General features: G+C 47.5%; 1 protein-coding gene across 2 annotated transcripts in view; it reads right to left on the bottom strand.

The window, feature by feature from the left end:
- Positions 1–14,413, bottom strand: part of MYH10 (myosin heavy chain 10) — a 123,704-nt gene that overhangs the window by 101,555 nt on the left and 7,736 nt on the right. For both annotated transcript variants that reach the window (XM_047089742.1, XM_047089743.1), the window contains exon 2: positions 4,114–4,270. In XM_047089742.1, the coding sequence (XP_046945698.1) occupies positions 4,114–4,270 (157 nt within the window). The remainder of the gene's footprint in view (positions 1–4,113; positions 4,271–14,413) is intronic.

The raw sequence follows: 14,413 nt of genomic DNA, 5'->3' as shown, positions 1-14,413 counted from the left end.
AGAAAACGTATTTCACTAGTGAATTCCACACAACATTTAAGGGGAAAAAAAACCATACCAAACTTTTCAGAAAATTCAAGAGGAAGAAACCTCTCCCTCCCAATCCATTCTCTGAGACAAGCCCGACTCTGATGCTACAGCTACAGAGACGTTACAATACAAGAAAATGACACACAAATCTCTGTCATCAGCAAGGGCACAGAAATTCTCAACAACACGTGAGCAGATCAAATCCGGTGACACAGACAAAGGGGGTACACACATGAGAAGCAGGTGACCTTCGTCCTGGCCACGCAGGGTTAGTTCAGCACCCAAAGGCCCACGATCTAACTCACCTTATCTACAGACCACAGAATATCTGAATAGATGTAGAAAATGCATTTGACAAAACTCAACATTCACTCGTGTTAAAAGAAGAAGAAAAAAAAAAACCGAGCAAACTAGGAATACAAAAGAATTTCATGAACAGAAAACGTGTCCAGTGAACACCATCCTTCATGGTGAAAAGCTGAAAGGTGTGCCCGAGACCAGGAACACGGCAAGGATGTCTGTCGTCGCCACACCTACTGAACATTATTGCAAGGCAAGAAAAGAATCCCAAAGCCTAAGATATGAAGGAGGACACAGCAATGTCTCTATCTGCAGAAGACATGCTGGTCTACACAGAAAAATCCCAAAGAATCTACCAAAAATACCTTCCAGAAGAAGTGAGTTTTACAATGTTGCAAAATACGTCAATACACGTATTTAAAAAAATATCTCTTACATCAACAGCGTGCGATTGGAAACGTTTAAATTTTAAGTTCCCTTTAACACTAGAAAGCATGAAGCACTTATGTTGCGGTCTGTGTTTTACTTAGATACAAATCTGACAAGAACGGGAAGCTGAGATTTTTGAAATCAAGTTTATGTCCAAGAACTCTGCCATTCATTCATTCATTCATTCAGCCAGTGTTTCTTGAGCAACTACTCTGTGCCAGACCCACTCTGCATTTTATTGGTACAGTGTCCCCTAGAATCCAAACTTAGGAAGAAAGGTAAGCTCTCCTCTGGTTCTTTGCATTAAAGACACAAACTCTGACCAGTAATTATGATTACCGATCTCTTCACGGGCCCCCGTGGCATTTGGAGGTTTTGCTCACAGTGCTAACTGAAAACCTACACGGACCAGGACTGGTAGGCAGTGTAAGCTATTACTCGACTACCCGAGCGCAAGCCCAGCCCCACAGAGCTGTGCGGTACATCAGCGTGTAGCCCGTACCTACAGAACGGAATGTGATAGGGTTGCTGACAGGTGTTTTGTTTTGTTTGTTTGTTTTTTTAACAACTTTCAGTTGTCATGTAGCCAAAACTATCAACTAATTCTTTCTGCTTTTCACGTGGAATTTCATGACTGTGGATGCGAATGTGTCACACTGCCTTGGCTTTGAATCCTAGTTCATAACCCCTTACGACCAACATTTTCTTGGGTCGAGTTTTTAACTGTTTGGTGCCCCAGTTAAACAGGGACAGCAACTCTGTTTACTTTATAGGATGGTTGTGGTAGATTATGTCATGCACATGAAACATCCGGCCAGTGCCCGGCACACAGGAATAGTCAATAAATGTTCACGGCAGTACTCATGAGGATAGCGGCAACGACACGACATGCTGGTAAGCCACCTCTTCCTTGTTCTGTCCGCACAGGGCTGGTCTGGCAACCCGGTCGTGGGACACGATTCGCATTTAATCACTGGTAACTATTTCGTTTGATTCAGTTTTTCCAATCGACCTGTCAAGATAATTTCAAAAACTCTCTCTTTTCGTCAAATGTATTTATTTTCCCTGCAAAGTTTCACGTCATCTACAAATTTCACGGGCGTGCGTCCTGCATGCTGAGAAGAATGTTGCAACATTTTTAAATGGCCTTTAGTGCACACCCTGACAAACCCGGACAACCTCAGCTAGTCACCAGTACCCCATGGGCACCTTTGCCACGAACAGCCCTGGGGACGTCACGTTTGTGACACTCTGGAACGCCGTGTGGCGGTCCTGATTGTCGTTAACACCGTCCACTGTGCTTTTCCTTCCCGCTAAGCGAAAGGTATGTGGCGTGTATTGTCACGTTGTTCTTAGACTGTCAACAATAGATTCTAGAACCCTCCCTGGCAGGTACGTGAAGCTCAGAGGTCTGAAGCCTCTGCCCCTTTTTCAGAGTTGGAACTGCCCTCCGGAAACCCCCCTTTTCTAGATGATACTTCAGAGACCAGAGGGTCAGCCACGTCAACTGTGAGAACGTACTTGTCTGGATGCGGAAATATGGATTCAACCGGAGGAGTGTCCTGTCTCCAATGGCTTCTCCCATATGAGGCAGAGCGTGCTCATTCATACAAACGCTTTTCTGCATATAAAGATTCTTCTTCGCAGAGACACAGAACCAAAACCAAAGAGGCTGGCCATTCTCTCTCCGCGGTCTGAAAGCCCCCCCAGCAGTAGCCATTTTCTTAGTATTCTCTGGCTCTGAAACTAAGAACTCATATTAAATCTCATCTTTTCTCGGCCTAAACGGATTCTGGAGAGTCACTCTTCTAGCTTTGAAGTCCCTCCTGTTTGCCTCCAGGGACCTGGTACATAAGCGTCCCAACGAAACGTGAAAGCAGGGGCTGGCCTTCCCGCTACCCGTCAGACCCAGCCCCCAAGGCCTGCAATGCAGTGACAGGTGGACAGATCACATCCCGGTTCCTGAAGATCACGGAACTACTTTTTTTTTTTTCAAAAATTTTTTTAATGTTTTATTTATTTTTAAGACAGAGAGAGACAGAGCATGAGTGGGGATGGGGTAGAGAGGGAGACACCAGAATCCGAAGCAGGCTCCAGGCTGCAAGCTGTGAGCACAGAGCCCGACGCGGGGCTCAAACCCACGAACCGTGAGATCGTGACCTGAGCCGAAGTTGGACACTCAACTGACTGAGCCACCCAGGCGCCCCACGGAACTATTTTATAAGAGCCGATCGAGTTTGTCGTACTTTGCCGAGTTTATTTTGTAAAAGATGAAATGAGAGGGAGCGTTATTACAGGAGAGCTCACAGAGCACTAGGAGGTCCCGTGTTCAATGCTATCTTTTTGACCAGTAAGAGGGAGATGCATTCAAAATGGCCACGTTCTGGTTTTCAGGAAAATGTCCCTCCGTACACCATCGTGTCTAAAGCCAGGATTCAAAGGGATGACTCTTCAAATTTATACTTCATCCTAAGCCCAAAAGGAAGCCACTGCGATCCACCAACCGGCCCAGTGCTTTCTAACTTCTGTTGTCCCCTCTTCTACGTATTTACGACAGAAATATTTTATGACCTTTCGCTCCCCAATGAAGCCTCTACCTTTTCCATCATCCCTCCCGTGGCTCTTCCTGTGGATGCTAAAACCCAGTCCAAGAGAGTTCTGGTTATCCCGGTTTGTGATGGACAGCAAACGTATATAAAAACTAGATGCTTTTTAACGAAAAAAATTAATGTGAAGTAATTATGAAGCAACAGTCATACTTACCTACTTCTTCTAGAAAATGGCCACACTGCCCATTGCCATCTTAAAAATTCCTAATTCAGGGGCGCCTGGGTGGCTCAGTCGGTTAAGCATCCTACTCTTGATTTCAGCTCAGGTCATGATCTCACAGTTCACGAGACCGAGAACCACGTCAGGCTCTGTGCTGACACTGCAGAGCCTGCTTGGGATTCTCTCTGCCCCTCTCCTCTGTTCATGCTCTTTCTCTCTCACTCTCTCAAAATAAATCAATTAATTAAAAAAAAATTTTACGGGTGCCTGGTGGCTCAGTCGGTTGAGCATCTGACTCTTTAGCTCGGGTCATGATCTTAGTTTGTGGGATCGAGCCCCACATCAGGCTCTGCGCTGACAGTGTGGAGCCCGCTTGGGATTCTGTCTCTCCCTCTCTGCCCCTCCCCGTGCTCTCTCTCAAAATAAACATATTAGAAAAAAAAAAAAAGACTTCATAATTCCTCCACAATAAACACTTAACTACGTTTCAAGATTGTTTAAGCTTAAAGCCCTTTGAGACACAAACAAAACCACTAACTCACATTTAAGAAACTGAGTATTTAGTACTCTAACCCTCCCAGTTACCTTGAAGCATGCATCTATAAGCAGATTCAGAGATAGCGTAGATGTGTGGAGGCATCTCGTGGCGTTTCTTCCCTCTGTACATTTCAATGATATTCTCAGAGTAGATTGGAAGATTCTTGTAAGGGTTTATGACTACACAGAAGAGTCCAGAATAAGTCTAGAAGAAAAATAAAATACAGCGTTAAAAAAAAAAACAAAAAAAACCAATCCCTGAATATATCACACAGCCAGAGACCATACAGCAATCTGAACAGGAGCCTTCATCCCTAGAGTAATTAATCTCTTCTAATTAAATCTAGCCGAGGATATACGATTCCAAGCCACAGGCAGTTCTCCCACAGATCATTTATTAAGGGGCACTCTTCTGGACTCAATTCCTTCATCTGTAAAATGGCCATAACAACATATGCTTCCCAACCTCACAGGGCTACCAGCAAAAGGCTCAAGCAGCCCGTGATTCATGTTTTCGGGGCTATTCTTTTCCGAGTGTGCACGGTACGAAAAGGTCAGTAATCTAGTTCCAGATTCCACACTGCAGCTAATCGTTTAGGAAATGCCATGTGTTAAGTTTGGGTGTAGACTCAAAGAAGAATACCCACAATTACCTGAAAACGTGGTTGTTAAAGAGATTTGCAAAAACATAAAACTTCTCTAAGTATTTTGCTGTGGAAAACAGCGTTTGTTTTGTGAAAGATTATTTATGTTAACTTGTTGTACACTTATTTTTTTTTTAATGTTTATCCGTTTTTGAGAGAGAGAGCATGAGTGGGGGAAGAGTAGAGACAGGGAGACACAGAATCCGAAGCAGGCTCCGGGCTCCGAGCTGTCAGCACAGAGCCCGACGCGGGGCTCGAACTCACAAGCCGTGAGATCATGACCTGAGCTGAAGTCGGACGCTCACCCGACTGAGCCCCCCAGGCATGCCTGTTGTACGCTTATTTTAAATGAATTTATTTAAATAAATACATGGCTTACTATTTTTAAGTGAATTGATACATATTTTTAAAATTTGTTTTAATTTCAAATACAGTAAGTACCGATAAATATAAACCACACAAACACTAAAGGACACAAAAGGGTCCTCAATTTATTTTATTTTTCTTAATGTTTTTATTTATTTATGAGACAGTGTGCAAGCAGGGGAGGGGCAGAGACAGAGGGGGACAGAGGATGTGAAGCAGGGTCCAGGCTCCAAGCCATCAGCACAGAGCCCGACGCAGGGCTCAAAAACTCATGAGCCGTGAGATCATGACCTGAGCAGAAGTCCGACGCTTAACCGACTGAGCCACCCAGGCGCCCCCTCAATTTTTTTTTCAAAGGCTTTGTTTTTAAATCATCTCTACACCCAGCATGGGGCTCGAACTTATGACCCCAAGATCAAGAGTCACATGCTTCACCCCCTGCGCCAGCCAGGTGCCCCATGGGTCCTCAACAATTTTTAAGAGCCATTAGTCTAGAAGACATGAACCCTTCTTGGCCAGCACAGTCACCATTATCAGAACCGATGCTAGGAACACTTTTGCTTTGGGGGTTTTCTTAATTCGCTAAGAATGGTTTCTGAGAAGAGTGTACAAAACTGACCGTGGGGGTCAGGGAAGAACAGAACCGCCAGGCTGCTGCCGGGGGCCCCAGTCCTCCAAGGACCGAGGCATCTGGAAGGGGCAGTCCGTGGCACTGTGATGCAGGCCTTTTTCGTTTTTTAGTATTTTTGATGTTTATTTAGTTTTGAGAGAGAGAAAGACAGACAGAGCAGGAGCGGGGGAGGGACAGAGAGAGAGGGAGACACAGAACCCGAAGCAGGCTCCAGGCTCCAAGCCGTCAGCACAGAGCCCGACGCGGGGCTCGAACCTGCAAACCATGACGAGTTCACGACCTGAGCCGAAAGTCAGATGTTTAACCGACTGAGCCACCCAAGCGCCCCGCAGGCCTTTTAATGAAGGTGAGCTGGGGGACCGAGTCCACAGGCAAGAGGACGCTACAAAGGCCAGGGCTGACGGCGTTCAGCTGCGTGGCCCGCTCCCCGGGGACCCTAAAGGGTTTCTCAGCCACAGCTGTGTCTGTGAAGGCGGAAACCTTGGCAGCTGCCGCCAGAAGGCACCCTCGAGACGGCTCTAGGCGCACACTGCAGTGACCGGTGCTAACGCGGGGACGGGAGCCTGGTGGAAGGAGGGCAGTGGTCGGGTCAGAACCTCATCTCAGGCTGTGCCCCCCACAGCTTTCCTAAGTCACAACAGGAGGTGCGGGTGTGGGCAGAGAGGAGGCAGAGGCGAAAGGCTCTGCCCCAAGTTCACGGCTAGGAGCTGTTGGCCTTACTTCTGAGCTGGCCAGAGGGACATCGCCCCTGTCTGCCTGAGGCCAGAGATGGCGCCTGCCCCCTCCCTCGCTGGCCACTCGGGTCTTCTGACTGTCGGCTCTCTCGTCCGGGCAGCTCAGGTCCCAGACAAGCCTGGCTGGCTCCTGTATACAGACAGGTTAACAAATCCTAACTATACGTCTCAATGATTTTTTTAAAAAATGTTTATTTATTTAAGTAATCTCTACACCCATCCTGGCGCTTGAACTCATGACGCCGAGATCAAAAGTCACAGACACTCTTCCGACTGAGCCAGCCGGGCGCCCCTCGATGAATTTTTATACAGACCCCCCTTTTCCATTCAAAAATTAGATCGGAGTCTATCGTGAAGCTACGGATTCTACGCTTCACTTTTATAAGAGGTAAATTATAGACCGACCACAAAGAAAACAAAACAAATAAATGCAAGAAAGTTAAAATACGGAAATTCAGTTTAACATCCCATACCACGTATGGCGTGGTAACAGATCCTAACAGCGACATTTAACTCAGAAATAATTCCCACATATGTGTCTCCCACGCGGTGGGTGCTTTTCTGAGGACGCAGGATCACAAAATGACTCAGTCTCACAAATATGAGTACGTCATCTAAAAACAAGGTTAAATAATCATCAGTACCCTGTGCTTGCCAGAGAGGGGGAGTAAAAAAAAATGTTTATGTGGAAACATCATTCAATTTAAGTGCTTGAAGAGCTGACTTTGAACTCTCTGGAAATGAGCTCCAATTCCGGGCTCCTGTAGAAATGATAACGGAAGCGATGCTGTGTTACTTTCATCTTCCGCGGGGCACATGGCAGGAGGGCAATACGCTGTTAAAATCCTGTCTCTCTGACTCCAAAGTTCCAATTAGACCTCATTCAGTGTGTGAATAGGCACACGAGACATTTTACGCCTTCAAGAAACACGCACCTCCAGGTAGGAAGACAACAGACTAAACACGTGAGACACTAAAAAGAGAGCGGTAAGAAAAGAGAAGGAGAAAGATGAATGCGATTATAAATGGGACAGAAACTCTGCAGCCGCACACGCAACCAACCCCAGGCCCCGAAAGTCAAGGCCGTCTGGTCAGAAACGGCGAAACGAGGTACAAAATTCAGACTAGATGGTCTCTGATGTCCTTTTAAAAACTAGTTAAAGGGCAAAAGGAGGGATAAAGAAGTTGCCATGAAAATAGGGGGAGCGGGGCGCCCGGGTGGCTCAGCCAGGTCACGATCTCACGGTTCGAGAGACCGAGCCCTGCGTCAGGCTCGGTGCTGATGGCGAGGAGCCTGCTTGGGACTCTCTCTCTTCCTCCCTCTGCCCCTCCCCCACTTGCTCTCTCTCCCCTCTCTCAAAATAAATAAATAGACTTAAAAAAAATAAAAGAGAAAGTGCATGAAACTTAGTGGCAGGATATAGGCAAGGCAGAGTGAACAACTCGGCCTCGCCGAGCACGGAACGTGCACGGTGGGAGCTCAGAAGGGCGGACTCAACCGCTTAGATTCTGCCCGCACAGGCGATCGGGTATCAGAGGTTCAGGGGAGAAGAGCCACGGAAGGGAAGGAGAATGTTTATAAAAGGATCGATCTGGTAGCCCCACGGAAAAGAGACCGGAGGGCAAGAGGTGAGGAGCGGGGAGTGGAGACTACTACTGCCCCAGTCCCAGCACAGTGCCGGGGCTCAGATGAGAGGGAAGAGGTGGGTCACGAGAGAGCTGGGGGGAGGGAGACTCCATGGCGCTCAACAGGTCTGCACATAAAGACCACCAAAGATGCGAGCTAACAGCCCCAGCGTTCAACCGATGTACATACAGGAAGAACAGTCTGATATGTGGGGGAGATAACGAATCCCCTTTGAGCGTACGGAGCTTGGGCGATGCTGAATGGGGATGCGCTACAGCAGGCGCGCCCGGGAGAGCGCCTAGGGAGAGCTGGACAAGCCAAGAGAACATTCTGAAGCACTGTGAAGGCCTGACGGACGTCTGTGCGGCCTCCGACACACCAGCTTCTGTTACACACCTTCCTCAGAGCGACAGGCAAAAACACCTGCACAAGAAACCTGCCGTTCTGTAGACACGCTGCCCTGCTTTACGCCTCCAGGCTTCTGCACACGCAGCTCTCTCTGCCCAGAACGCCCACCATCCGACAGGAATGCGCGCGCACGTTCTTTCAAGGTTCCAAGGACTGCGCCAGGGCGCGGAGCAGAAGCAGGACCGAACGGGGGTCTCACCCAGGCCGCTCCCCCCCTGCAGCTCGCAGAGGGCATCAGGCCACCACCCGAAGGAGAGTTCACCCACACCATCTGCAAACACTGCACCCACAGAAATTCGCACGCGTGTTTGAAACGATAAACCCGAAACCCTGTGTGAGGAGGAAAGCATCGTCATCCAGAGGCTTCAGAGAGAGGATGTGCCTATGGAAACTGCCTACAGAATCAGCTAAAAGGAAGCTTTAGGAAACAGATTTACAGGTGCAGCAGAATATAGCAGAACAGGGACTCCACCAACTGGAACAGAAATGCACGAGGAAAGGAGACGTGGCTGAGGCCGGCAAGGAACGGCTGTAAGCAGTCCTCTGACATGAAAGCCCAAAACCCCACAGCGGAGAAAATAAAGAGCAGAACGGATATCAGGAAATAAGTGATCCAGTGGGCACATTTATTCCGAGAGCGCTTCCCTCTTAGAGAAGAACAGGACAAGACGTACAATAATAAAAGAAGGCACAAGGGTAAAGACGCTAGAATAATCATTATTGCTTCTTTGGGGGAAGAAAGGCCAACATTCTGTAAAAAAGGACAATCATCGAAAACAAACCGGTTGCTAAACCCTTAGGTGAATGGCAGACAAGGACACTCCCCATACACACGTCCGCCGAACAAAACCCCAGACCCCGGGCTGACTCTACTTGTCAATCTCAACACCACAGATAGAGACGAGCTGGCATTAAGCATGTCCTGAATCCACATCTGATCAAGCCTCTGGACGCAAATGCAATCAACAAAATCCAGACTATGGGAGGTTCTACAGAACGGACTCTGTTTCTTCAACTCAAAGAGGGGAGACAGACAGATCAGAAGAGACAGAACTACTTAGCATAGAGTGACCGTCTCTGGACCCTGAAGTGAGTAGACCCGCTGCAGTAAACATTTATGAGACCTAAGGGCAGTGTGAACGTGAGCGAATGATGACACAGAATCATTAAGTCCTGCTCACGCAGACGGTAGTTACAAATCCCAAAATCGGTGGCTGAGGACCAGGAGGCTGAGCAGAGTGAAATCTTGAGCAGCATGCAAGGTCAGGAGCACAGAACTAGGAGCCTGCCCGCTGGGAGGAGGGGAAACGTCCCAGGCTTTCACCTGAGCCCCTGATCCATGAGGAGCTACGCGTGCTAGACCCGTTCGCCTACCCGCCTGCCCAGAGCAGGACTCTAGACACAGCTCAATGTCATTGCCTCCGCGCTTCTTTCCGTACAATCACGGGCACATGAGACACCTACAATCCAGGATAACATCTGCACCCCTGTGAGTCTGTTTGCATCGCCTCGTCTTGTTACCTTGGACAGTGGCATGTTCCAGTGATTAAAAAACGTGATCGAGAATTCTGCCAGAGAATCGGGAACCATTAAAAGAAAAGCCATAAAAAGAAACCATAAAAAAACAAACATAAAAAGCCTTTAAAAAATCATAAAAAGAAAACCCAAATGAAAAATGCAACATAAAGTAATGGAAATTAGCAATTCACCGGGTGTGTTTAAAGGCAATTTAGATACAGATGAAGAAAGAATTAGTTCTTCCACACTTTATCAGAAGCAAATATCTGAGCTAAGCACGGGGGTGCGGGGCGGGGGATGGGGATTAAAATACAGAAGGATGGGAAGGCTGCATGGGGCGCGGTGACAAGGTTGGACTCAGTGGCACAAGAGTGCTAGCAGGAGGAAAGGGACCGCGGGGCAGAAGTGGTCTTGGAAGGGGCGATGGCTGAGAATTTTCCAAAACCAACCAAAGCCATCAAGGCACAGACGAAAATGCTCCAAGCTCCACGCCTGATACAGAGACGCAAACTTCACCTAAGCACCTCGGAGTGAGTGTGCTGGAAACCAAAGACAAAGAGAAAATTTTAGGAACCGCCAGTGCAAAGAAGCACAGGTTAGCGTCAAAGGTACGAGAGCGAAACTGCAGGCTGGGTTCTCAACGGCACACAGCGCGGTGGGAAAATCGCCACCAGCTCTGGACTCTAAATCCAGGGGGGGGGAAAGAAACGTGAGAGATGAAGGAGGAGGGGCACCTGGCTGGCCCGGCCAATGGAGCATGTGACTCTTGATCTCAGGGTTGTGAGTTCGGGCCCCATGCTGGGCGTGGAGCTTACTTAAAAAAAAATTGAGGAGCGCCTGGGTGGCTCAGTCAGTTGAGCGTCCGACTTCGGCTCAGGTCATGATCTCGCAGTCTGTGAGTTCGAGCCCTGCATCGGGCTCTGTGCTGACAGCTCAGAGCCTGGAGCCTGCTTGGGATTCTGTGCCTCCCTCTCTCTGTCCCTCCCCCACTCATGCTTGCGCGCGCTCTCTCTCTCTCTCTCTCTCTCTCAAAAATAAACATTAAAAAAAATTTTTTTTAAATCTAGACACAGAAATCCACGTCAACATACTGAGCAGCAGCGTGCGGGCCGGGAGGCAGCAGAGACAGAGTTCAAGTGCTCCGGGGCCGCTCTGCGTCCACTGCAGGTAAAGAGCAGCAGTGGCAGTCAGTCTCTGGTCGGTCAAGGCTGCGCTGGAGAGCAGGTGACCGCTAAAGGAATGACGAAGACGAGAGCAAAAATACCCATCACAGGGTGAGAGGTGAAAAGGTACAATGGTAACAATAAATGTTACCTCATCGAGAAAGGAGGGAGAAAGAAGGAAAAGCACAGAACGGGGGGACCAAGAGGAAGCAAGGGGTCAGATGGCCGAGTTCAACTGAAATTTTTCAGTTACTACTGTACCCGTACATCAGCTAAATACTCTGGTTAAAATATTAATACTGTCAGATTAGGGCCAAAAATAACAACTACAGGCTGTCCATCAGAGACCAACCATCTTACGTAGAAAACCACAGGAAGGCTGAACATAAAAGTCTGGAAAACAACAAGCCGTGCAAACACTAAGCAAAAGGGAAAAAAGCTAATACTTTCCAAGAGAAGTATTTACTTCTATTTATTTACTTTTAAATTTTCTTTTTGAGAGAGAGACAGACAGACAGAGCACGAGTGGGGGAGGGGCAGAGGGAGAGGCAGACACAGAATCCGAAGCAGGTTCCGGGCTCCGAGCTGTCAGCGCAGAGCCTGACGCGGGGCTTGAACTCACGAACCATGAGATCATGTCCTGAGCAGAAGTCAGCCACTTAACTAACTGAGCCACCCAGGCACGCCGAGAAGTATTTACTATTTAAAAAAAGACCATTTCGGGGCGCCTGGGTGGCGCAGTCGGTTAAGCGTCCGACTTCAGCCAGGTCACGATCTCGCGGTCCGTGAGTTCGAGCCCCGCGTCAGGCTCTGGGCTGATGGCTCAGAGCCTGGAGCCTGTTTCCGATTCTGTGTCTCCCTCTCTCTCTGCCCCTCCCCCGTTCATGCTCTGTCTCTCTCTGTCCCAAAAATAAATAAACGTTGAAAAAAAAAAATTTAAAAAAAGACCATTTCACGAGGATCCACCAGAAAGATCTAAAAATCCCACCTTTGGCTACATGTGACAACATAGCTCCAACACATATACAGCAAAAATGACAGGACTGAAAAGAGGAACAGATTAATGGTGACCGATAGAGAACAGCAAATAAAACTCGAAAACCATGAGGATATACACTGCACAAGAGGGACCCTGCATCCAATCGCAGCGGATGTGTGTGTTTTTCAAGAGCGTGCTGACCTCTTACCCAGCTCGAGCACATGATGGACCATAAAACAAGTCCAACAAACTTCAAAGGACTGAAATCGTTCAGGGTATGTTGTTCTCTGACCAAAGGGATTATGAGAAACAACAAAATCAACCTGAAAACCCCCTGATGTTTGAAACAAAATTTTTTTAATGTTTATTTATTTTTGAGAGGCAGAGAGAGAGAGTGTGAGCAGGAGAGGGGCAGAGTGAGAGGGAGACACAGACTCCGAAGCAGGCTCCAGGCTCCGAGCTGTCAGCACAGACCATGATGCGGGGCTCGAACTCATGAACCGCGAGATCATGACATGAGCCGAAGTCGGACGCTCAACTCACTGAGCCACCCAGGCGCCCCTGAAAACCTCGATGTCTAGAAATTAATCAACCTACTTCTAACTAACTCGCAACGTCCATGAAGACACCCTCAGTATTCTGAACAGTAATGAGAATACAACATACTGGGACTTGCAGAATATAGCTAAACACCTATCACTTACACCTCTGGGGAGACTCCTTATTTATTTATTTTTTATTTTTCTACTTGAGAGAGAGAGAGAGAGAAAAGGAGTGTGAAAGCGGGGGAGGGGGACAGTGGGAGAAGGAAAGAGAATCTTTGTTTTGTTTTGTTTTGTTTTTTTTTAAGAGTGTATAGTTTATGAGGCGCCGGGGTGGCTCAGTCGGTTAAGCGTCCGACTCTAGTTCAGGTCATGATCTCACGGTTTGTGAGTTCGAGCCCCGCGTCGGGCTCTGCGCTGACAGCTCGGAGCCTGGAGCCTGCTTCGGATTCTGCGTCTCCCTCTCTCTCTGCCCCTCCCCCACTTGTGCTCTGTCTCTATCAAAAATAAATAAATGTAAAAAAAAAATTTAGAGTGTATGATTTATTTAAGTTCACGTTAGTTAACCTACAGCATAGTATTAGGTTCAGGGGTAGAACCCAGTGATTCATCACTTATATACAACACCCAGTGCTCATCCCCACAGGGAGAGAAAATGTTAAGCAGGCGCCATGATCAGCACAGAGCCCAATGCTCTAGAGGGCTTGATCCCACGACCCTGTTTGTGACCTGAGTCGAAATCGAGATTGGATGCTCAACTGACTGAGCCACCCAGGCGACCCTAGACTTCTTTTAAAAAAAAAAGGGTAGCAGATCAGGAATTAAAGAGAGTGTCACTACAAATTCTACAGAAAATAAGAGTGTATGATGCACAACTTTATGCCAATAAATTTGAAAATTGAGATGAAACAGAGAAATTCCTAGAAAAACACAATTATCAAAACTAACGGAAGAAACTAGAGATCTGAGAAGTTCTACATCTGTTTTTTTTTTTTAATTTTTTTTAGGTTTATCTTTGAGAGAGAGAGATAGACAAGAGTGCGAGCAAGGGAGGGGCAGAGAGAGAGAGGGAGACACAGAATCCGAAGCAGGCTCCAGGCTCCGAGCTGTTGGCACAGAGCCCCACGCGGGGCTTGAACCCACAAACCATGAGATCATGACCTGAGCTGAAGTTGGATGCTCAACAACTGAGCCACCCAGGCGCCCCTGAAAAGTTCTACATCTATTAAAGAAAAACGTGCCTACAAAGAAAACTATAGTTATTTAAAATTTTTTTTTTCAACGTTTATTTATTTTTGGGACAGAGAGAGACAGAGCAAGAACGGGGGAGGGGCAGAGAGAGAAGGAGACACAGAATCGGAAACAGGCTTCAAGCTCTGAGCCATCAGCCCAGAGCCGGATGCGGGGCTCGAACTCCTGGACTGCGAGATCGTGACCTGGCTGAAGTCGGATGCTTAACCGACTGCGCCACCCAGGCGCCCCTATAGTTATTTTAAAAAGCAATAACACAAACCCTCTCCAAGCAATATCTGAGAACACACAAAGGTGAGATACTCCCTGATTCATTTCATAAAACCAGCATCACTTGAGAGCAGAATACGACAAGGATATTACAAAACAAGGAAAAATTTAAGCCAATCTCACTCATGAATATAGATGCAAACATCCTACACAAAATATTAGCAAGCAGAATCCAGTATATAAAAAGAATACTTAGCCTTTGCCAGGTTAATTTA

The sequence above is a fragment of the Lynx rufus genome, unplaced genomic scaffold (genome assembly GCF_022079265.1).
Source record: "Lynx rufus isolate CCGP_SWC_20201006 ecotype Redwood Valley unplaced genomic scaffold, mLynRuf1.p SCAF_28, whole genome shotgun sequence".
NCBI classification, from domain to species: domain Eukaryota; kingdom Metazoa; phylum Chordata; class Mammalia; order Carnivora; family Felidae; genus Lynx; species Lynx rufus.
The sequence above is the reverse complement of the archived record's forward strand: the minus strand, read 5'-3'. Positions and strand labels throughout refer to the sequence as shown.